This window comes from Dicentrarchus labrax, unplaced genomic scaffold, assembly GCF_905237075.1.
Source record: "Dicentrarchus labrax unplaced genomic scaffold, dlabrax2021, whole genome shotgun sequence".
Lineage (NCBI taxonomy): Eukaryota > Metazoa > Chordata > Actinopteri > Moronidae > Dicentrarchus > Dicentrarchus labrax.
In genome coordinates, this window is record NW_026136707.1 from 6,554,449 (window position 1) to 6,578,103 (window position 23,655).

Below are 23,655 nucleotides of genomic sequence, written 5' to 3' on the forward strand. Positions count from 1 at the left end.
TAAGCTGTGGCAATGAGATGAAAGGTCAGTGGTTGTGAGGGTTTTGCTCTCATGATAATGTGAACACAGCTGCAAGTACTAAATGTACAGCTGTGGATATTGAATTGAGAATGAAAATCCTAAAAAGAGAAAGAACAGTGGTTTTTGTTCATCAACACTGACTTAAACATGAAGGAGTCTGATGTTCCTTCAAATTTGTTTAGACCCCAGTAGACACCTCAGCAGTAGTGCACAGTCTCATTATAAAGGCAACATTTTAGCACCGAACAATTAGCAAATTAAGTGATTAGTTTAAAGACAGAAAAGTATTCAACAACACTTAATTATCTTCCTGTCCTTTTTATTTGAAAACAGCTGCTATATACAAGTAACATGAAATATAGCTGCCAATATAATCAAAGACCGAATAATTGATTCATCGTTCAAGGCATTCATTAAGCAAATTGCCTTTTCCAGCTCCGTAAAAATAAGGATTTGCTGCTTCTTTTTTTGTGTGTTATACTGTCTCAAATTGAACGTTAGGCTTTGGGCTAAACTAGAAGTTGGCATTTTTCACTAGTTTGTGACATTTAATACACTAAACAATTAACTGATTAAACTCAAAGATATAGTGCATAGTTCAGTGCAACATAAAAGCAAGCTCCTGAAGATGTGGAAAGAGAGACTTGTGTTTTGTCGCCCAAAGGTATGGCTACCATTTGCATATTTGGTGAGCTATAACAGTAACTCCTGATAAAAAAAAAAACAAGACTTTGATGTGCCAGGTTGCTGCATGGTTGCATCAGATCAATCCAGCCATCTACTGTAAGCTAGGTTGTTCTCAGGGATGAACATCCAGATTTTTCATCACTTCTTTAATTTAACCAGGTCACTTTCCACGCTATTGCACTTTTCCTAGTAATCTACAATGTGAGCCCCTGAGCAGTTTGATTCACAGTCTATTTAGTCACAGTTTCTTGTTATTAAACTTCCAAACCACAATTTGCCCTTGAACTCTTTTATAGTAATTCATTAAGGATAATGTTTATTTTCCTTTGTGCCCGAGCAGACTCTGCGAGGTTCAGCTGCATTTGCATAATATTTGGTCATACGAGAATGAAAAACAGGCCATGCAATTTCTCATAAGGCCACCAGGATGGAATAAACACCCCTTAGCATTTCTCATTTAGCTTGTGAAAAGAAATGAATAGCTTCAAATGAGATTCATAAAGACAGACACTCGTACACACACAGTAACTGTACACACACAGATTTTCACGAAGGAAACGCATAGACTAAGAGTGTAATCCAGGAGCAGCTGCTAAGTGTTAGCTAAAATCAAATATATCAGTTCTTATTTCCCCTCTGGTGGTTGATTCCTAAATGATTTGACTTTCATCTTACAGTACATTGACTGACGCTTTGTAGCTGATGCTTTTTATCTCGCTGAGGAGATGCTTTTTATCTGGACCACACAAAGCTGTTTTAGTATTATCATTCAACATCACTGCTGCAATTACAGAAGCTCAGCATGTGAGGGACTTTAATGTTTTACTTTTCATCACAGATGCTGTCAAATTACTGTTGCTGATCAGAACATTAAAGTTTTGGGGTTAAATTGGAGTACTTATCTACCTTCGAATAATTAATGTAACAGTCAAGTACATAATGAATTGCCAGCTATTCACTGTACTCATTACTTCATTTCCATTTATAAGTCTTTCTCAAATTTCTTCTTCTCAGATTTGACATATTTGATGTAAACACGAAGCTGGTATTATGGAAATTTTCTACAAAGGAAACACCATCTGGGTTGGTTCTTTCACAACCTTAGGGATTAGTGAGTGAAGTACTTTAGCTTAGCATCACTGTGATGCACCGTTAAAACAAACACAGCAAAACACACCATGCTTTTAGCACTTAATCAGATTGCAACATCTTACAAAACAGCTTTAAGTCCTGTTAAGACCAAGCAGACACTAGTGTATGTGGAGAGAGAAAAGTCCTGTAAATGACCCCAGTGGGAAAAGTAGGTGGTAACACAAATTAGTTTCTAAATCCTTGTCAATCATTTGCCACAGTTTGACAGGATCAACACTCTCAGAAGTTTAACTCTTTTCACCTTGCACACTTACCCTTAACACTTTATTTTAACCTCCATCATTTGACATTCATAAGTAGCATATAAAGACTTTGTGAGAGGTTTATAACACACTATAATGTAGTTGTAAGCAAAACTAACACAATTTAAAGTGTTAATTAACAAATTTGTCAACAACACTAACTAGGAAACATTTCAGTAGGCAAAAAAAAACATTTCAATAGGCGCATGTGGTCCTTGGCCCCACCTGATAAATTCACATAATATAGGCAGATGTGACTTTAAACATTTCACAAGTCACTTATAGGCACATTTGGTTTCTTGTGCTGTGCTTTTTTTTTTTTTTAAAGGCTTTATAACACAACATAGCTGTAATCATATATTCTGTATGTCCATATAGAATGATACACAGTATTATTACACAAATGAACAAATGAGTTGTTAGTGTTGAGGGATACATTCATTACATCATCATAATTTAATCACGTGATATTTGTCACCATGAAATTGATGTTCTCACATATGATGTCTGAAAATTACATATGCCTGAAATTATATAAATTTGTCAGGTGACATGTCTGCAGACTATATTTTCCTATATCATGGAAGAAAATAAATATTGAATAGATTTTTGTGTCTAAACCACCAAATTCTATATAGCAGGCTTTGGTGTTGGATGTTAAAGGGATTGTGATATACAAATGCAGATTTTTTTACTCATATTTTATGCATATGGTGGTGTGTTCTTTATGACATATAACTTACATAATTTGTTTTCCTAAAATGTTATTTTTTAAAGACGTGAAATATATCGTCTTACTTACAGTATCACAATATATTGAATTGTAACCCTTGTATCATGATACATATTGTATCACCAGATTCTTGCCAATACACAGCCCTAGCCTATATCTGTACCTTAAATGTTCTAATATTTAATACAACTACATTAAAGTATGTTATAAACATCTATTAAGTGCAACAAATTTAATAAATTATAAATGCTTAATGGAGGGTTAAAATAAAATGTTACCCACTGAGTATCAGACATTTCTCCTGAGCAATGTGTCTCTGTTTGAACAGGCTATCACTCAATAATCTCATGCATTTTGCAGGTGGCCTGAGAGGAGCCTCCATCATTGACTCACTGGACACACTATATATTATGGGACTGATGGAAGAATATAATGATGCCAAGGAGTGGGTGCAGAACAGCCTGGACCTAAACTCGGTAAGAAACTCATTCTTATTCTCATTCTAGTTGGACAATTTTTATTTTTATACTTTACTTTTCATGATGTAACCACTTTAAAGTCTCAGTTTAATTCATGGACAGCCACCGCATTAACATAATGAAGTTTTCAGCAGTTGCCTTGCGTGCTGGATCGATTTTAGCAGGGCTATTGTGCTTAAACACCAACATTGTGTCCACTGAGTTTGACAGTTTTCCAAAGCTCGGGACATTCTAGCAGGAATCAAAAGCTTCCTGTGTGGCCACTGGCCACGCCGTGTTAGCGGCTGATGGGATTCTCTGCCTCTCTGAATGGTTTCTGTGGGGCAGAAAATGTGATAAATAAAAGAAAGCGAGGAGGGGAGGGGTCGAAGGGATGTTTTTAGATAGAAAAAATTGAAGGAGAGAAGAGGCAAAAAAGAGGCCACGGCCCTTTCATTGAGCGAGTCTGTAATGACGGCGTCGGGAACAACCGAGGGCTGCCAGTTCTGATATGTGTTGGGTTTGAGAGGAAGCTCAAGTGAGTGCCAACCAGGACAGGTTTTTGTGTGGTCTGCTGCTAACAGTGAAGTGTGGGCCAGTTTGTCAGTGGTTTTGTAGGTCATTTCAGGGCCACCTCAGAGTCACATTTTCCACCGGTTGTAATAAAATGTGGTTCATGTAATGTAGTGTAATTACACAAGGCTTACAAACTCAACTATGTCATTATGACTGTCAAAGTTGTACTGTAGACGCTGGGCAATAATTACACCAATTCACCGCCTGTTATGATAGGGTGTCAGATGTCTCAAATTTGAAAAGATTTGTTTGCTGACAAAAATTGCCTCAATTAGCATTTAAAAAACACTTGTTTATTTCAGGTTTCTGGCATAGAAAACGTATTCTGGCAGTATATAACTTGTGGCATAGTGTGCATGATGCCCCCTGTACCTTTGAACAGCACAGCCTTGTTTGGGAATAGATGTTATCAATCAACAGTTGTGCACACATATTTATTCCACCGGGGAGCAGCCCCAGTTTATAATCAGGGCTAAAATACACTAACAGTGTGTTTATGATGTGCTTTTATCTTGTGGAGCCCAGCAACATCTTGATCACTGCCAGTTTTGAGGCCATAAAGAATCCTCAGTGAGCGTTAATTTCACCCCACATCAAAGGAAGCCTTCAGTTTTCAGCTATATTTCTCACTCAAGCACACACACTCCTACAGATACATATGCATATTGAAAGGCAAACATGGAGAGAGACATGACACTCACTCACACATACATAGCTTTTCTATCTCCTGGCGGTTGGTCTATCCCAGTGAATGCAGATAACTATTAACTTTGAGAGCAGCTGTAGCTGCTGGCTGTGGCAGCCTGAGTGGAGATGGCCAGTAATGGCAGCCACTGACAGCCGCGCTGTCACCAATCAAACAACAAATACAGATTTACACATCACACTGCACTTTGTCAGTGTGATTTGCCACAATCTGTCAGCCTCATTCCCTCATGCCTTCATTAGTGGTCTTTGGGAGGCATGTCCACTAGGCTGCTACTCCAGACATGACTTAATAGTGACAATGTAGGTTCCTTCTCCAAATATTGTAATATTTTAATGGAAAATATTTTACATTTTCTGGTTTTCTGTCTTTAAAGACGTGATTAGATGCCAGATTGTTTAAAAATCTGTGGCTAGTGTGAGCTTCTATCTTCTTCTCTAAAGATAAAGCCAGTTTTACAGTAATCAAACATACGTATCCATGTACATTTGTAAATTTGATATGGTGGTTTGTTGCCAGCACAGTAAATGGGAATCATGATTGATCTGTGTAAAATGAGGGGAGACGGAGAGAGATGTGAGGCTTTGTTAACACAGAAACACACTGACACACACTCTGCACACACATCTGCTATACAAAGAGAAGTGGTGTTTTTAGATATCAAATAACTGCAGCACCTCAGAGAGTCTGCAGTACACTTGACAAATATTTATGTGTCACAGGATATCATCATTTTGATACTGAAGTACCTTGTGCAGTTTGTACATCTACACGCCTGCCTCAGAAAAAAATAAATCACTATCTCAATATACAGATTGTCAGATGCACTTGAGAATGGTTCACCAAGCTTGCCAAGAGCCTAAGGAAATTTTCTGATGTCCTAATTTTAGCAAAATATCACTTAAGGAAATACATGCAGTATAAGAGCAACTACTGGGAAAATGTAGCATTTGAAGTCAAAAGTATTCTCATTATTTAAACCCAAAATAGAGCCAATTATTGCTTGTTTTTCATGGAAAAAACATTTTGTTTAGCATTATCCAACTTCCTGTCATCGAATATTGTGTTGTTGTATATGTACATGTATGTACAGTAGCATCAGCACATGCACACATTGTTCTTAATTACATTACAGTGTCACCAGATGCAGGTACACTGCAAAGCAGCTTGTTAGGTTCACCTGTTCATGACTGTCTGTCATCCAGAACTCGACACGTACTGACAGCCGGGCTATAACTTTTTAACAGTTAAACAAAGACAGACAGACAAGCACGACAGCGTTATGTTAGTACAGATGTGACGGTATTAGCTGCAGGTTTCAGTCTGTCTCCTCAGACATCAGGCGTTACTCATTTTCCCAGAATTTGTTATTTCTTGCGGGAATGAAACCAAACACAATTGCCGAATTCTCCATTTCTACTCAGATTTCAACTAATTGGTTCAGCAAGGCGGCCGCAACAGATTTTAAAACTCATTGCCAAATGAACAAATTGCTTTCTGTGAAATGCATCTTGACCATATGACTTTAAAACAAACAAGAAGCTCCTGATGCAGAGCTGTTTTACAGACAGACTGGCACATTCTGGTGGCCAATTATCAAGACAAAAGAAGCTCCAGAGTGATTCCGCCAGTGCCGGCTCTTGCCATATTTTTCCACAAGCTGTTGTTGCATAAAGCTTGAATAAGTATTTGGCAATGTCGCCGCTAGTTAGCATTATGGGGGTTCTTGAGTCTGACTAGGATTAAGCTAAAAGTCAAGTATTTGTGCGTAGGTGGCATATTGTGCTATATATTGCTTTATTATAAGGATTCTTATTATTCTATCAACAGTTTGGTCAGAAATGAATGCTTTAAGTTGTGGTCAAGTACTTGTCCTCTGGCAGGTCATCAGACCATTTCTAATATAGGAGGGAGTAATGAAGAGTGATTAATGAGGACTTTGAGAATGGATTATATTCCCTCCTGTCGCCTCCCAAATTGTATTACTCCTCTAGACCTCCCTCCTCTTCTTCTACTCACTGTTATTTCAACTCTCTCTATCAGTTATTGTCTGGTTCAGCACTTCTCTCCCATCATCAGGAAATTTACTAGATTAGAGTGTGATAAAATCACTCAATGGGAACAGATCTGTCTGATCATTTTTCTCAAAGCTTCTGTCTTTTAAGGCTTTCATCTACTTTCTTTCATTCTCTTGTAGTTCAAATGCACTGCTATCAGGAATAAAATGAAAAATAAGAAAACAGAGTATTGTGATTGTTGTATTAATGGATATGGTTTGTGCAAAGAGGGTTTATATAATAGGTTATAGGGTTATTTTGCACAAATCCAATGTCAGTATTTGTTCTCAAAATGTTGTGTTATAGAGGTTTTATTGGTTTTGAAGAGGAAAAAATGGGTTTGAAGAAATAACAGATAGTGGAAAACTTCCACTGAGGGGGGCCACAAAACTCACATTACCTGCCTTCTTACAGGTCATGGACCTTTTGATATGACTCACTCAGGGGTCCATGGAAGACTTAATACAGCCACATACCATAAGAAAGAGAAAAAACAGGAAATAACAACACAAGGGTACAAATATTACCATTGAGACCATTATTTTTATCCCGCAACACTACAGACTCCTATTACAGGCTGCCCCTGTAAGTAAACACATAAAAAAGATTTTCTTCTTTTTTAGCCTTGTTGTGAGTCTGTTATGTTGGAAGTACTGAGCGTACAGATTAACACCTGGGACCTGGGAATTATAGCTGAATCTTTATCTTTTAAGCAATGTCATAAATTCACTGGTTTCTATCTAAATATGTTGGGCTGTTGGTCATCTAATTTTAATATTTTAATTTTAAGTGTTCAGAGATATACTGGATGAACCGGTATACTGGTTTTAATTTCCCATATGATATACATTTTTCATATACCGCCATACCGGTGCATAGCTAAAACAACTGCTGTAACTCATTTGTATATTCCTCATGTAATAGAACATTTGATAAATATCTCATTGAGTACTCAAATACTACAGTTTGTAGTGGTTATACAACTAAATATTTATATTATTATGCTATAATAATGTATTAATTTTAAAGTTGTTAACTGTAACTACCCTTCTTACTAACGGTTATAACTTTTGGGGCCAAGGAAACCATGTAGTAATGAAAGCCTTCAGTATATACATGATGAGAATGTTTTGGTCAAATTTTTGCCCACTATGTATATGTCAACTTGGATTTTGGGAAAATATTTGTTAGTTTCTTTCTCTACTGGATGTTGTTTTGCTGATGTTACGTGGCCTTTTTCAAGCTGTACTCTCACTGAAAAAGGTTATCTCATAAAAAATTTATAATTTATGGGTATTAAGTATTTTCAACTTGATGACACAGAATGGTTTTGCCTGTAGGCTACAGCACAGGTGCACCATGGGACTCAAAGCCTTTGTTCTTGTTACATTTTCAGTAGACAAAATCTAACCATGTGTTTTATTTATTTGTTAGTCTGCCATGTGATATTACCCTGCAGGCTGACTTTTGGCTGTCTCTGCTGTCAACAGAACATTAAGAGACATTGATAGTATTGCAGGTAAAGCTGAAGAGTGCACAGAAAATCTCATCTATCGTGATTTTACAATCGTTGCTGTTTATAGATTAAAGGGTCCCCCTGTGTGTTTGTTGATGGTTCCCACGAAGCCACTTTAGCGTAACTACCAACATGCACTGGCAATAACTCCTGATACACTACAGTTAAAATCTCCTGAGCCAAACCAGGACGGCAAAGTGACTGGATAATTAGCACAATCAGGCCTATAATTCTACATCTCAGGTGAGGCTTAAGTGAGTGTGAAGTCTCGTGGGTGTCATTGGGAGAGCCTGAAGAAAGGAGCTGTGTATTTTTATTTTTTTTTGTCATGGCGAGTGCTGCATGAGGGCAGAGTACATGGAAGAGAAACAGCGGTGTAGGAGTGAATGGACTATTATTTCTGAAGCCAACTATCAGATAGGTGAAGAGGGTGACAGTGACATGAAATGTGTTGTCAGTTAAGGCCAGGACTATAGACTGTAAAATAAAAAATGGACGTAGTCTCTGTCCACGTCACCCATAGGTGGTGCCGATGTGAAGCTCGGTGTGGTCGGCTCAGGTTGTCGCCATCTTGGCAGTCCTAACTCCGGTTGCTCCCGGGCAAATACGTGGAGCTTCGGTGGAGCTGAGGCGGGATGAAGGAAGCTTGGACTGAAAACAGCCACCAGTGGCGGCACCCACCTGTCACTCAAAGTAGCCATGCCCTTAATGTTGTCCTTATAGCCTTAATATTCACCCCCTTACTGGAGATTCAGCAATAGAACCATTTTTTATACCAGGCTGTAAACGTGTTTGTTACTGTTGTGAGGTTGGGCATTTTAATATTATGAAGAGTGACTCACTTCTGTAGTCAGCCCCAAGTGGCTGTTCAAGGTACTGTAGTTTTTGTTACTTATGTGTTGCCTTACATTTGTCAGCTATGGAGGTTGCCGCTTAGTCAGGACATAATCTCCTTAAACCAGGTGCATATATTTAGGCACTAAGTCATGTAAGATATTTACCTCTGTTTCGATGTTAATGCATTAAAAGCTTTGCACGTAAACACCCTTAACTAAGATGGTGAACATGGTAAACAGTATACCTGCTTTAGCTCAAAGCACCACTGTGGCAAAGTCCAGCCTCACAGAGCTGCTAGCATGGCTATAGACTCTTCGTCTTGTTTGTTTTGGGTTATTTTTTTGGTGTTGTGGTCACTTGCTGTGAGCTTGACATTGCTGAAACACGAAGAAAAGCACAGTATGAGCTGTTTCACTATCAGAATGAAACAGAATATTGTAGTATTTTCTTGAAACTATGGTGAAAGTTGTACATTGTCAGAAGCACATATCTATTGCAACATCCCAGGACAAAGAAAACCCACAAACAATCTCCCTGTGCAGCATTTCTGTCTGCATACAGAACAAAATGTCTGCATTACGTTCAGGTCTCAATTTCATTGCATTGAAATAAACTTTGCAGCAAGATAAAGTGTTTCGATTGAAAACAGCTCTAGTGTATTTATATCAATGCTGTTATAATCCAGATGTAATTGACTTTTTGGGTAGCATGAGCACAGATACATTGCTTATTGTTGTTGCTGTTAATCTGCTCAACCTCAAAAGGATGCTGAGCCCAGAGGCCAGAAAGACTTCAGATAGACAGTTTTCTTGCAGACTTCCACACAAGACACACTCCTTTCACAGAGGAGTGAAAGTTTCATCAAATCGTCTCAGTTCTTGCCGGCAGCATCTTGCCAACTACAGAACGATATAATGGTTTGTACCGACCCACAACACATATGCATAACACAGCAGGAAAAGGAGGGAAATGTATTGGTAACTATTTCTAGCATAATTTCCAAAGAAAAAAATTGTTGACTGAGTTCAACTTTGCATACGCCTCAGGCAAATATAAAGTGCATATGTAGGTTGTTATCCTAAAATATTTTGAGCAACCAAACTTGTTTACTTATTACCATAATGGCAGTTTTATTTTAACTTGTTGAGGCATATATTCAGGGTTTGGCCATTCTTATCCATAGTCAGTGTCTCAACGATTTTAAATGAGCCTGTTTTTAATCAGTTTTTAATGAGGTATTTTCGAAATGTATGCTCACGTTTGAGCACAAGATAAAGTGATATCAGTTCATAACAAGAAGACCTGGAGCAAGGTTGTTGTTTACCTCTGCAGAGCTGTTTTTTGACCCCCAATGACCTCGTGTCTGCGCTAAACGAGACCCAACTTGCTCCCAGTCATGCAGGCGTCTGAGGAAAAACAGTGTCATTTACAGTGCCGGGGAGATGCTTCAGTGAAGACGCTGTGCCCCTGAGCTGAGGTCAGGCTGAGCTGACATTCTGTCTCTGGATGTCGAGGGCAAAGGACATTCTGCGTGGGTGGTTCATCATTACGCCGATTTACCTGCACGTTTTATACCACTCATGAACTTTGTCCCTGTGGACTCATTTGGCAAATACTCGCTACTACTACGATGAGAATTACCAGAATTAGCTGACTGAGACCTTCTGAGTTAGTCTACAATTAGACACCATTTAAAAATATCCGTGAACGGCTTCAGGTGTTGCTGTTAAAATGCCTATAATATTGTTTGTTAACCTTGAGTTTTATGAAAAGCTACTGAGTTGCACCATAAATTCTGATAAAATATGATACATACATTCACAGTAGCAGCTTGGTAGTGCTTTAAAGGTAAAGTGCTGCTATAATAATAATGGATCAAATGACAAAATGTGTACTATGAAAGGAGTCACTTATATGGATGAACCTGTAAAGAATTATTACCTGACTCTAAAATTCCCCTTAGCATTTTAGTGACTTTCAGTTTTTTTCTTACCTACAATTTTACAATTTCTTAGCTAATTTTACCCTAACACAACCTGCACAGCACCAAACAACATATAGACCAAGTTAGAGACTAGCTGGTGAACATAGTGGAGCTTTTAGCAGCTAAAGAGCCAGATATTTCTCTCAGGAGTTGAATATGAATGAAGAATGAATATTGGACTTAAATTCGTCAAGTGGCCTGAAACACGACTGTGAATGAATGCTAATGTTGCTCCGTGTCTGAGGGATGTGTAAAAAGGCAACTGTTCGCCAACATGTTTGCCTTATCGCCAACTTTATAATGTGATAACACTGTGTTTCTTACAAACACATTATGCTGAAACAATATTACACAATATTGACAGAAAATTACGTTCCATGTTATTTGATAATTGATTATTAATTTAGCTGCAAAAATGCCAAATATTTGTTGCTTCCTGCTTCACAAATGTGAGGATTTTCTGATTGACTATGTTGCATATTACCGGTATTGTAAAGGGAGTAAATTTGATTTTTGCACTGTACACGTGAGAGAACAATCAAGACCTCATCTTGGGGTCTTGACCTGCATTTTTCAGTTCTGTATGATATTTTTTGGACAAATCTTTGACTAAAATCGACCAAATTCACCACACCCTGTTTAGAAAATGATCTGATTGAATTTTGGACCACCAAAGCAACTACAAGCCAATAATACTCAAGTTTGATTCTAAAACCACAGAGGATGTATGAAGACAAGTACGTTGAAACAGAAATGTTTGTAATTGATACATTAATTAGCTCAGTTAATGACCTCATCTGCATAACTGAGCCTTTAATATATCAGCGCGAATACAGTAAAACATCAGACAGCTCAAGTGCCGGCAGTTTGGGAGCAAGCAGCCTCCAGTGCCTCTGAGACAAAGTGAAGGATGTGGCTCAGTCAGCAAGGCCAAATACAGTGGGAGGTATATGATGAGAGACAGAGGCAGGCAGTTATACACAGAGTGAGGAAGAGGGAAGATGGACTGTAGCGGGTTGAATAATAATGGCAGAGTGAGAGAGTAGCAAAGTCCCACAAGACCTGAGCATCATAGAGGACTCGGTGGGGAGCTGCTGCATCCCCAAGGAGAGAGCAGAGACCTGTACACAGGCTGCTGCTCTCCTGATTTTAAGTTTGTGTGTATTTGTGTGTACGGACGTATAGAGAGAGCATCAAAAGACAAAGACAAGCTCTGAAAATAGACGAATGCAGATAGACAAATATTCTAGGATGCAGAGGATGTGAGTGGAGAAGATGGAGCGGTGATGGGCTGAGTTGTAATTCAGCTATAATTTATCACCCTGGCATATTTGATTAATTATTCATCAGGCTGTTAACTTACAATTTAATACATTTAGTGGAGATGTTTATGAAATCAAGTACACACTGTTTTTTGTGTAGGTCTCTGTTTGATGATGTTTAAGGAGACGTTAGCTTCTGATTAATAACCGGATTTTAAGTGTTATCAAAGAAATAAAATGTAAATCATTGCTGATGAGATTCGAACCATTAGCCAGTAGTTTATCTTAATGCCTCTCTGCCCAGACCATTTAATTAGGGTTTATTGGTCTGGGATGGGAATGGGTTTTCACCAAAGCATCTACAGTACCCTCAGCTTGATGCATCATGGGAATATATCAAGAGTGAAGCAGTCAAGTAAAAGAAAAAGAACTCGGTGTGTCACGAGGGATAACCGTTAACGTCTAATGTCTGTCAGTTAAAATTATATTTGAAAAATCAGAAACAGTCACTTTACGTTTTAAATTATGGCCATGAATAAAGGCTTCAGAAAAGGAGACATGACTCCCTGATGTTTTGATTGTTGCTGAAAAATTAAAAGGAGCTGCTCACTGAAGGCAACACAAGCTCTTTTTGATTGGTTTCATTATTTTATGTGTCATTAGGGTGGGTTCAGAGAATAACACTGAAAATGGGAACGGTGGTCTCTTCAAACATGCTAATATACTTCCCTTAGAAAACCATCTTTAACTTTATTAGATAAGCCTCTTTTGACAACAGTTGTGCATGTGTATAAGCATCCTTAAACTGCAAATATCCATAAACAAAATTATGAAATGTGTCACCAAACTCTGTAGCTTTGTAGGCCAGTCGATTTTAACTCTGATCAAACAATTTATTAATATAATGTTCTTATCGCTCACTCTTTACAGCTAAGTTGATGTCACCCACCTAAATATAAAGTTGTGTAGGCTCATCATTTGTGAGGTCCCCCTTTTTCTTTTTTTTTTATTGGCATGAAGTTAAGAGCTCCCTTTCCATCGAGGAAGGCTGTTTAGCATGCTCCAGAGGTTAGTGGTCATTAACGCTAATGTCGGAGACTGCTCTCACAGCTTGGAGGCTGATCAAGACCATAATTACTGTACAATGGAGAAAAGAAAAAAAAGAAAAGAAAGAAAGAAAAAGCAGCCACAGCTTTCTGTCCTGAGAGTAGCTGGCTGTAGACAAGTGGCCTTGGAAAACTCCTTTCAGCAGAGGCAGCAGCTTTGAGTGTGCAGCATTCTAGATTGACAGAGATTAGAGTAGCAGGATCTAATTGGTCCCTTTTATCATTTCTCCATGTTAATTAGCGATGTTAAGTTAAATCACAGCCAGTAAGTGTGAATCACCAGCTCTGGTAGGAGAGGCAATCATCTGCTTAATTTTTATCCCTGGCTCATCGGGTCATTTTTTTCTGTCACATCAGTCTAATTTGGCTTTGAAATGTGGGAGTCAGTTGAAAACCTGGATCACGGCGATGCAGAGAGTCATGTGCCCAGTGACAATGATGCCTCTTTATTAGCAGTAAATCATTACATTAGCGTCTGAGCAGGACACACCACTGGGCAACAGTCTCGTCAGCTCCTTGGCACACAGCAACACAGCGGCCATGCCAATCAGGCTCATGTCCCAAGCAAATCTGGGCTGAGTCTGACGGCAATCTTTGCCATGTCTGTTGAATACTCGTCAACAGAGAAACCAGCATCCGCATCAGCAACATTGCCTGGTGCTGGTGAAGCAGAACACCTACAAGTTACAACAGCAATGTACTCAATGAGTCATTACACTCATTAATTAATTTTCCCTTCTGCCGTGGCTCCTCCTGCACAACAATTACATTATGTACAACAATTAAAATGCAAATTTTTCTTCTAGTATCTTGCATATTTTTAAATACTTGAAGCATTGTTAAATGCAGTATCCAGATGCCTCTGTAGACTCTTCTCCTTCAAGGGATCTATTTTCCTTTTTAGAAAAAATAACATAAGGCACTTTTACATATGTAATTCGGTTCATTTTGTCTGGTCTAAAGGGGGAAAAAAGTTTTAGTTTAGTTACGCTGACTTGTTAGAAATGAACTAAGAGGAATAAACACGTAAGTACACACTGACAGGTAACTTGTTGATTAGACAGTATTGATGTTGTCATCCTGCATCATCAGCGCATTATCAGGACCCACATGAAATCAAATGAAGGTGACTGACAGCAGGTCATGCAGGACTCTTCTAATATGTATATGTATGTTCTCCTGTGTCACACAGCTCACCAAGACATAACTGATTATACGCGTTGTTAGTTTTTGACTACAAATCAGCCTTTTAGTAGGTGTAATGTATTGACAAAGTACTCAGAGTAAGCTATAAGCACTGAAGACCACAGTTTTAACTGCTTCTGACGCACGCATAGGAGTTATCATTGTTACCAAATGATATAGATAAATATATACAATGCTTATATATTGATTATCACTTCCTGAACAGTCCAGGAACATAGACAGCATATAGATTTATAGAAGTTTAGATTTTGAAATGGTGCTAAAATCACATATCTACCATAAAAAAGATGTTGTATTTGGTCTGTTTTGTTTAAGTGGACTCGGTCCAGTTGTTTGGGATGCACCCGGATTCAATCGACAGCTTTCACACCAGCCTAAATGAACTGTGCTAACTGGGGAAACGCACCAGGGTTTGTTTAACCAAACCACAAAGATTAGGTGTGAAAGAATCTATAAACTGTACAAGGCAGCAAGGGAGATATACAGTCAAATCCTTTAGAAGTATTTGTAAATCTCAACTGGCTTCTCCTTGCCATCGGAGAAGCTTCATGTCTAATATGTTTAAGTAAGAGGTTGTTTGTACCTCGAAGCAACACTGTAATGCAAAATTTGTTTTTGCTGTTGAGTAATTATCCCTCAGAAAGTCTCTTCTTTCACCTTCCACTGAGGCAGGCTGGGAAATGAAGGTAGACAGAGAAACTGGAGGCAGAGTTTCATCTTGGTGGCGGTGGTGGTGAGAGCTTCAGTGTTTACTCTGACAACCTCATGTTGTCTCCTAATTAGGTTCTCAGCTTGAGCACCGTGAAGAGAGACAAGAAGAGAAAAAAAGAGTAAAAACAGGTGTTATTCGCTTTACCTAATTTCTTTGTCATGCTTGCAGGCGAGCAGTTACGCTTGATGCACCGTGCTTTAACGTGCCTCGAGGTGTAGCAGCACATAAAATGAACTGTCTTAGTGAGAATGGATTACTTTCACAACTGCTTTTTGGGGGGGATGGATGTGGCTTAAGGAACCCCTTATGACTTCCTTATGATTCATCTATCATTTATTTGCAAGAAAGTGAAACATAAAACCTCTAGCTAAAGTCAAACTGTGTTGAACTGAGATAATGCCACCAGTCACATTCAGACTTAAGATGCAGAAATTGCCAAGCAATAGCACATTGAATGAATGAATTGATTTTTTGGTCCCGTTGTGAATATGAGTTTCAAATGAATGAAAATAACAGATTTGTCATAAATATTGAGTAACTTAATTCATCACTGAAACTGAAACAAACCATTTCAGATTTTCCCCTTTTTGTCATATCTATTATTAGAATTATGGGAAAATATCACAATTTTCCATGTACCCACATGATCTTGATGTGTTTGTCCAATTAACAGCTGCACAGCCCTAATAACCTTTAAAAGTTAGATTTGTCTTTTTCTTTTTTTTAAATCAAAAGCTAAACTTGGACAAAAAATAAAAACAAAGCAATTTACTTCTGTTTTGGACAAATTAAAGGAAAGCTTTTGGAAAAACCTGTTAGGATTGAACCATTTCTACAGTGAGCATTAGTCAGAGTCAAATCTAATCAGCTGTGCAGTTATTCCACTTCACCTTCTGTTCAGTTAAAATGAATGCAGAATTTGTATTTATTCATATTATATGAAAACAGCCTCTCAGAGGACTTCGACATTGTTTTTAATCTTCTTTCTTGATATCTTGCTTATGATGTGATGATTGAATCCATTTGTGTCAGTTTGAGTTTAAGTTCTATTGTTTTGTGCCTGGGGCTTGCATTTTTTAGTTGATTTAATGGAGATGCAAATCTGAATCGTTACCCCATTTGCACTGGAACAATGTGTTAGTTGTTCCTGAAAAATACATCAGATTCAAATACAAAAATCAACAAAACCCTTTTTAATAGAAATTGTGCCCGTAGGCCTGTTTTATTCTGAAATGTACATCTTCAAATACTGTATTGATATGAATGGAGCTTTTATACAAAGCTTGAGTGATTTATTGAGTCTGTATTTGGAAGTAAAAGTCTGATTGACAAAACCTTTGTCAGCATTTCTTGTCCTTGCTCACTGTACCTCCTACCTGTCTTGCTGAGTGTGACTATCACAGGTGATAAATAGACACTCCGTTCCTAATCACTGCCATCGTAGTGCTATTACCGAATGGGCCACTCATTTCAGGGTTGGCAAGACAGCTCAGCTCAGCTGGCCTGCCAGAGGCATCGGTGCTTTGTCTCAAGAAATGTCACCTCTTCAGGGATGAAGCCAGCACCTTGGTTGTACTACAGCCCTGCTGCTGTTACCTGATTTATAGAGTAACATAACAGATGACGTTGCATGTTAAGAGAATAGTTTGTCATTTTGGGAAATATGCTTATTTGCTTTCCTGCCGAGAGTTACATAAGAAGATTGATAACACATTCCTGTCTATGCGGTACATATATAGCAGCTGGTTAGCTTAGCTTAGCCTAAAGAAAAATCGTAACATTATAACATCATACATCAGGAATATATAAGAGTCAGTAATTATGATGACATATTGTGCACACACACACACACACACACACACACACACACACACACACACACACACACACACTACAGTGAGCATATATATACATATATATATATACCACTGAACAGGTGCCAATGACTCCCCATCTCTATGCTATTCCTCAGAGTGGAGCTAATTGCCCTCTGTGGCACCCAATTACAGTTTCCTTATCATCCACTCTTGAGATAGCAATTTCCTTCTCAATGGGTCTTTAAGTCAATGAGTAGCTGTCTGCTTCAACCTTCAGCTAGCATAAGAGTCAGTAATTATGGTGACATATTGAGACACATGCAGTTTTACCTCTTATTCCATATTTAATTTTGAAAAGAAGGAGACCAAATACATGTAATGTTTGCAAACATAAACAACAACTTAGCACAATTACTCTCCTCATAGTTGCACATAAAAATATTAGTTATTTCTGCCAAAAATTCAAAATTTTTATGTTTGAAGTAAGTGAGGGGCTCTCAATAAATACACAGGTATTGTGTAATTATATAAAATCATACAGTAGTTGAAGGAGAGGAAACCCTAGCAGTTTTTGTTCTTTTTGTGTATTTTCATATACTATTGAGAAACTAGCCAGAAAAACAATTTTGACGACCATAGATATAAATCATTGAGTGTGGGTAATTGAAATTACCTGTACTCTAGTACCTCACAAGGTAAATTCAGCATAATTTACATTTCCACAGCACTAATGCCATCATTAAAGCACCAGAGTCATGTCATAAGTCAAGTTTCCATTCAAATATAGTCCAAATTTTAACCGACTTTCAAGAAAACCTGCAAAAGAAAATGAGAATTAATGCATTTCTCCATCCACTACAGTTATGTGAATATAAGGAGTTGGGTACATCAACATAAACAATTAGTAGTGCTAATTTTCCAGAAGATGAGGGCACAATAAGATGACATAATTAAAGTAGCACCAGTCAAACCTCAAATTAACAAAAAAATATGTAATGTTAATATGACATTTATGTTTGTTTAATGTATTAATTTGAGGAAAATTGCTTCCTCATCAGTTGATACAGATGTGATGTTATTTCTTCAGTCAATGCACTTTCCCACCTCGGCCAAGCATAAACAATTTTTCATGATATTTAGAAATTATTCTATGTACAAATTGAAAATACACATAAAAACAGGGGGATTTAAATGCACTTATACTCACCAATGCACTGCTTTGAGTTGCTCTTTTTAAGAGAAATACAGATTTTATTCACTTCCAATCGCTTCTACTTGCCATTTCTTTCTATCATTATTAAGCTACTGTCACAGAACAGTATTCAATTTAAAACTCTTAATGACAGAAAGAAGAGGGACAACAGATGACATTTTAAAAACATACAGCAGAGGAGATTGAATAAAATATCAGCCTTCAGCTATAAGAGACAAAAGAGGAAACAAAACACTGGGGAACATGATTACACAGCTTTGACTTTCTGGCCTGACTTTTTGAAACTGGCCTGGCTGTAGTCGTGGATTTCTTTGAAGAGGGATTCACCATTATTACAGACTTACAAAGAGAGGAAGGGGAGCTTCGAGAGACAACCTCATAAGCGGAAGTTGACCAGTTTTATTCTCACAGTAGTTAATGTATCCATCGAAAGCTAGACAACATTTCACTGAATGCCCTTGATGCTGAACTCAAAATAACATTTAATGTAAAACAAAACCCAAGCAAAGTGTAAAATGAGAGCAATTATGAGCGAGGACTTATTTTGATTATAAGGCATATGTTTCTGGCCATCCCTCTGAGCTATACCTGCCAGTGATACTAATGCTTTGACGTTGGCAATTAATGCTGAGGCTGAACTTGCACTACTTTATTGGCTTGTTATCATTCTTGTATTGCATTGTTACAGACTTATGAATACACCAACATTTCCTAATGAGGGATAATAATGTTAATCAATCAGTAAATCAGAAGAGGTTTTGTTGCTCGGTCACATCATCTCCTAGCAACCACATCTGCTGTTGTCATGGGGATTCATTGCAGAATTGCCTTTGTGTAAATAATGCCAACATACTGTAAAGTAAAAGTCTGATGGGGTTCTTTGTTTCTTCCCAAATTTAGCTTGCTTTAACTAAAGAATAAGTCTGCTGGTATTTTTATTATTGTCGACACATCCCATGGGAAGCCAAAGCTTGGTAAAGTGTATTTCTCTCTGCCGTAATCCTCCATTAAAGTCCTCCATTAATGCTGTAAATACTCACTAGAGCGCCAAACTTGTGACTGAAGTCCCCCAAAAATGCTGTATTTATTTACCCGTTTGACTAATGTTTGCTGTTAAATTGTCATGCTGTTAAAGGTCCAGTGTCTAACATTTAGGAGGATCTTTGGCAGAAATGAAATATAATTTTCATAGGTATGTTTTTGTTAGTGTATAATCACCTGAAAATAAGAATTGTGTTTTCGTTACCTTATAATAAGCCATTTTTATCTTCAGAGGGAAGAGTTCTTCTTCCACAGGGTCCGCCATGTTGAACCACCATGTTTCTATAGTAGCGGACAAACCAAACACTGGCTCTAGATAGGGTCTCTCGCCTTTTTTTGTGGAGTTGTATTCAAATGGTTGAAATTTGCAACTTCACCGCTAGATGCACCTAAATCCTAGACTTTTTTTAATGACATTGCACATTGTGCAGTGTGAGAGTCACTGACTGACCTTGTAAATCAGAAAGTATGGGGAGGCAGACTAATGCATTGTTGGTTTTATCCTGCCATGAGATCAGTTGACGGTAAGAAAATGACAGAATATTGGCAACCTTATCATTTAACTAATGCAAGCATACAGAATATGATGATGGCTGGAGAATAAGAAATGACTGAAAAAGATTGTAATTAAGTAGTTGGTCTCTCACTTGAAGTACACAATATCTGTTTGGTACTGTACGGCATACTACCCATTAGTAACACCAGTTTTTACTCAGACAGGATTGGCTACCAGTATAAAAGCACAATGGCTGCCCAATTCAGACAAGAGAGCTGCTACTGTGTGTCCAGAAAGGCAATTAGGTGTTCACAGCCACTATTTCACAAGGCCTGGTTACATACCTGAGTCACCACCCACATCACAAATTTTGTTCAAAGGTACAAGTCTGGTGTTGCTCTTTGAATGTCAGATTTGTTTCCAATCAGCACCTTTAACTAAGATTAGTAACCTTTTCCAGAGTAGATCCACTGACTGAAACCTAACACTTGTTTATTTTTTGATTTAGAAAGATCTTTTTTTATGTTCTCTACACAAAGGTGTACTTTATAAACTGGCACCTCTGGCTCTTGTAGAAGTAAGTCGGAAGATTTGATGCTTATAGTTTCTCCTCCTGTACATCTTAGAACTGTTTGTGCACCAGATTTTCCTCTTTGTTCCCCAATGAACAGAAATATTTTCCATATAACCAAAAAAGTTGTTGCTGCATAAACATGTTAACTTTTATCGATATTTACAAAACTTTAGGCTAACTGCCTCGAGCAACCATTAACACCACTTCAGTGTTGACTGTAAATCATGCTGAGTGAACAAATAAACAAATACTTCAACTGCATTGATAGGTAAATGGAAAGAAAAGCAAGAAGCCAATGTCAGGTTTTCTTATGGCGTCTTGAATATGAATATATGAATATATGAATATGTACCAGAATTAAATTGCATTATCATACCCCTGATTCACAAAGACTTCACAGCTTACAGTGTGTAAAATTAAATACAGTATTTATCTAGGCATCTGGGGTCTCAAATCTACCAGTTATTAAATACATTAAGACGATGACTACTATGACGACTACAGTGTGTTATTATTTCCATAAACACCACTGTGCTGCTTTAACGCTGACTGAGGCCTTCGTTGAATATGACATTTGACAATTTGATCTCTCTCTCTTGGTTCAACAGAACGGCGAGGCATCACTCTTCGAGGTGAACATCCGTTACGTTGGCGGTTTGCTGTCGGCATACTACCTGACAGGAGAGGAGGTAAGATTAATAGATGTCTGTTATCCCTCTATTCTAGTGAGATCTGCTGCTTCCTTTATCCCCAAACAGCCCTGCAGTTTGAATGATGAACAGGCTGCCTCTGAGCTCGACTGCATTTGTGTGTGTCAGTGTGTGTGTCAGCATAGTGCCCACACTTCAGGTCACAGGTTTTCCAACCAAAACAATGTCACTTGCTCACACAGTATACATCAGGCTCGTTGTTTAATTATTTTGACCCTTTTAGATTCTGTTTTAACAACCCAGTAACTTCCTGGGTAATTAATATATAATATTTTATCTAGATTTTAGGATGTATATAGTGCTGTACAGTTTCACTACAACAGTTACTCTATATCCAGTTTCCAGCTCCCTTCATTTTTTCACCTATAAATACACAGAATAGAAAAACTAACCAAAACAAATAAATCAAGTAACACAACCTTGCTGAGCTACATTGTGTTACGTGTTCTGCTAAAGGTGGATGAAAGTTTACACTGTTGAGAAAACAGAGAATACAACCTGCTGCTTAAATCAGTTCACTTTTTGGTTCTGGGTTTAACAACTACAGTGCAACCACAGTAAGAAATACTGTGGGATGCTGTACTGCTCTGATTCAGGTCTCTGACAGACTTCTTCTCCATAGCACTGTTGGCTGTGGTGCGTGATTTCTTTCTTACAGAAATTAAGTTAAAATAATTCAAACTTGTGGTCATAACACAAACCCATGGGGCAGTTAAGTTATCTGTGAGAGTACTGTGTTTCTATCGTAAGTAACATTGAGGATATTGTTTAAAGAAAAACTTTAAAATTGGTATACATAATTGGGAAGAGCACTTTGCAAATCTATATGTGTCTAAAAAGGAAGGGGGAGAGGTGTCAATTATTATAAAGTATGGCATGTAAGTAATTTAGGAGAGTACAGCGTTGGTTCGGTGACCTTATTCCATTAATGCCAAGGATCCCACATCTTTATAAATTAAGAAAATCTTGAAAATAATCAACCCTAACTATACACTGGGTCAAATGTCATTGCATTATTGTTGCAGTATGCAAGTATTAAGGTATCGATACTCCGCAGCTAGGGAAGAATGATCAGAACCGGTTGGCTATATGCTCAAATATCTGAGGAAAGGTAAACGAGAATTGCTTGTCTCTGCTTGAACCACTACCACAGTTCTGTCCTTGAAGAAGCCGCAGTCACTCCAGTGAAGCTGCTGTGTAAAGGCCTGTGGTTACGATGGACAGCTACCAGGTGTGAAGCTGTGAAACTTTATGAGTGTGAAGCACGGCCTTGCCAGAAAAGAAGTATGAGTGGTCTGTAAACCTTGGCTGGATAAATAAAGGTTTAAAAATTGCCTGTGACAACCACACAGCGCAAATGGTCCAGTTCATTATCGGTGCATTGTGAAGTCTCTAGAGGTCAATGTGTCACCGTAATGAGCAGCTGCCTGTAGCAGCCTCCTGGAGCGTACACTCACAATACACTGCGGTTGTACTGTTTTGAACAGCACTCTATGCAAGAGGCTAAAATCTGTGCAGAAGCAGCATTAATGGAGAGAGGATCCAGTAACGTATGAACACTCAAGTCGGTTTAATGGACATTGATTTGCAGGCCGAGCGAGTTGAGGGGAGAGCAGCATAAAATTGTCCACCACTGCTGGATGAGTGAAATATGAATACATTGCCGGAGCAGAATATATTGTTGAATCCATTATTCCACATTTGCGTGCCATTAATGCCATGCAGAAAATTCTCCATTACTCCCTGGTCCATGGAAATGTCTATATATGGCATCAATAATGACATTTTCTAATAGTAGTCTGTGCGTGCTGCGAATGTGCAAAGAAAGAAGTGTATTATCCACGAAGTTTGCTCTTATCTCACTGTGTCACACAAGGGCATAAGTGCCAACTAGTCTGGGTGAAGAAAAGCAGTAAAAAGAAAGAGACACCATACAACAGACACCTCTTAAAAACGTTTCATGTTTTAGCGTGCAGAAAAAATACATAGATTACTTTTATTTCCGATGCGGTTCGTGTTCATACCGAATTATTAAGGGGAGAAAACAGAAAGTGACAGGATGCTTTTGGTGATCCTGCAGAATCACGGACGGGAGTCTGACAATAAGTTATTAAGAACTTTCCGATGTCTAATGTTACAATGTATATTTATCTTCTTTGGTGTTCACAAAGAGCATTGTTAGTTGTGACTTCAGGTAAACTTTATATGCCATAAATAGTGACAAACCAGTAGAAAAAAGATGAAAAAGACTGTTTTTATACTGTAATATCACAGGGATAGTTGTGTGGTTGCTAAATTTTACTTTTTTTTTTATTTATTGAGGAACAGCTGAATTAAATGTTTAAACTGACCCCCTGATGACATGTATATGTATGTTAACATGGTTGATTTTGCCTAAATAGCTATACATTGCTTATTACAGATTGGGAGGCATCTTTCGCAACAGTTTATGATTATAAGAAGGATTTTTTAGTAGTTTATTTAATTTATATCAGATTGACAGCTTTCATACCAGCCTAAATGAACCAAACCAAACATGGATATGCATC

The 23,655-nt window shown here is 38.0% G+C and overlaps 1 protein-coding gene across 2 annotated transcripts in view; it reads left to right on the plus strand.

The window, feature by feature from the left end:
• LOC127366875 (mannosyl-oligosaccharide 1,2-alpha-mannosidase IA) overlaps nt 1-23,655 on the plus strand; it is a 188,531-nt gene that overhangs the window by 104,888 nt on the left and 59,988 nt on the right. For both annotated transcript variants that reach the window (XM_051406233.1, XM_051406234.1), the window contains exons 3-4: nt 3,196-3,311; nt 21,005-21,085. In XM_051406233.1, coding sequence (XP_051262193.1) covers nt 3,196-3,311; nt 21,005-21,085 — 197 coding nt within the window. The remainder of the gene's footprint in view (nt 1-3,195; nt 3,312-21,004; nt 21,086-23,655) is intronic.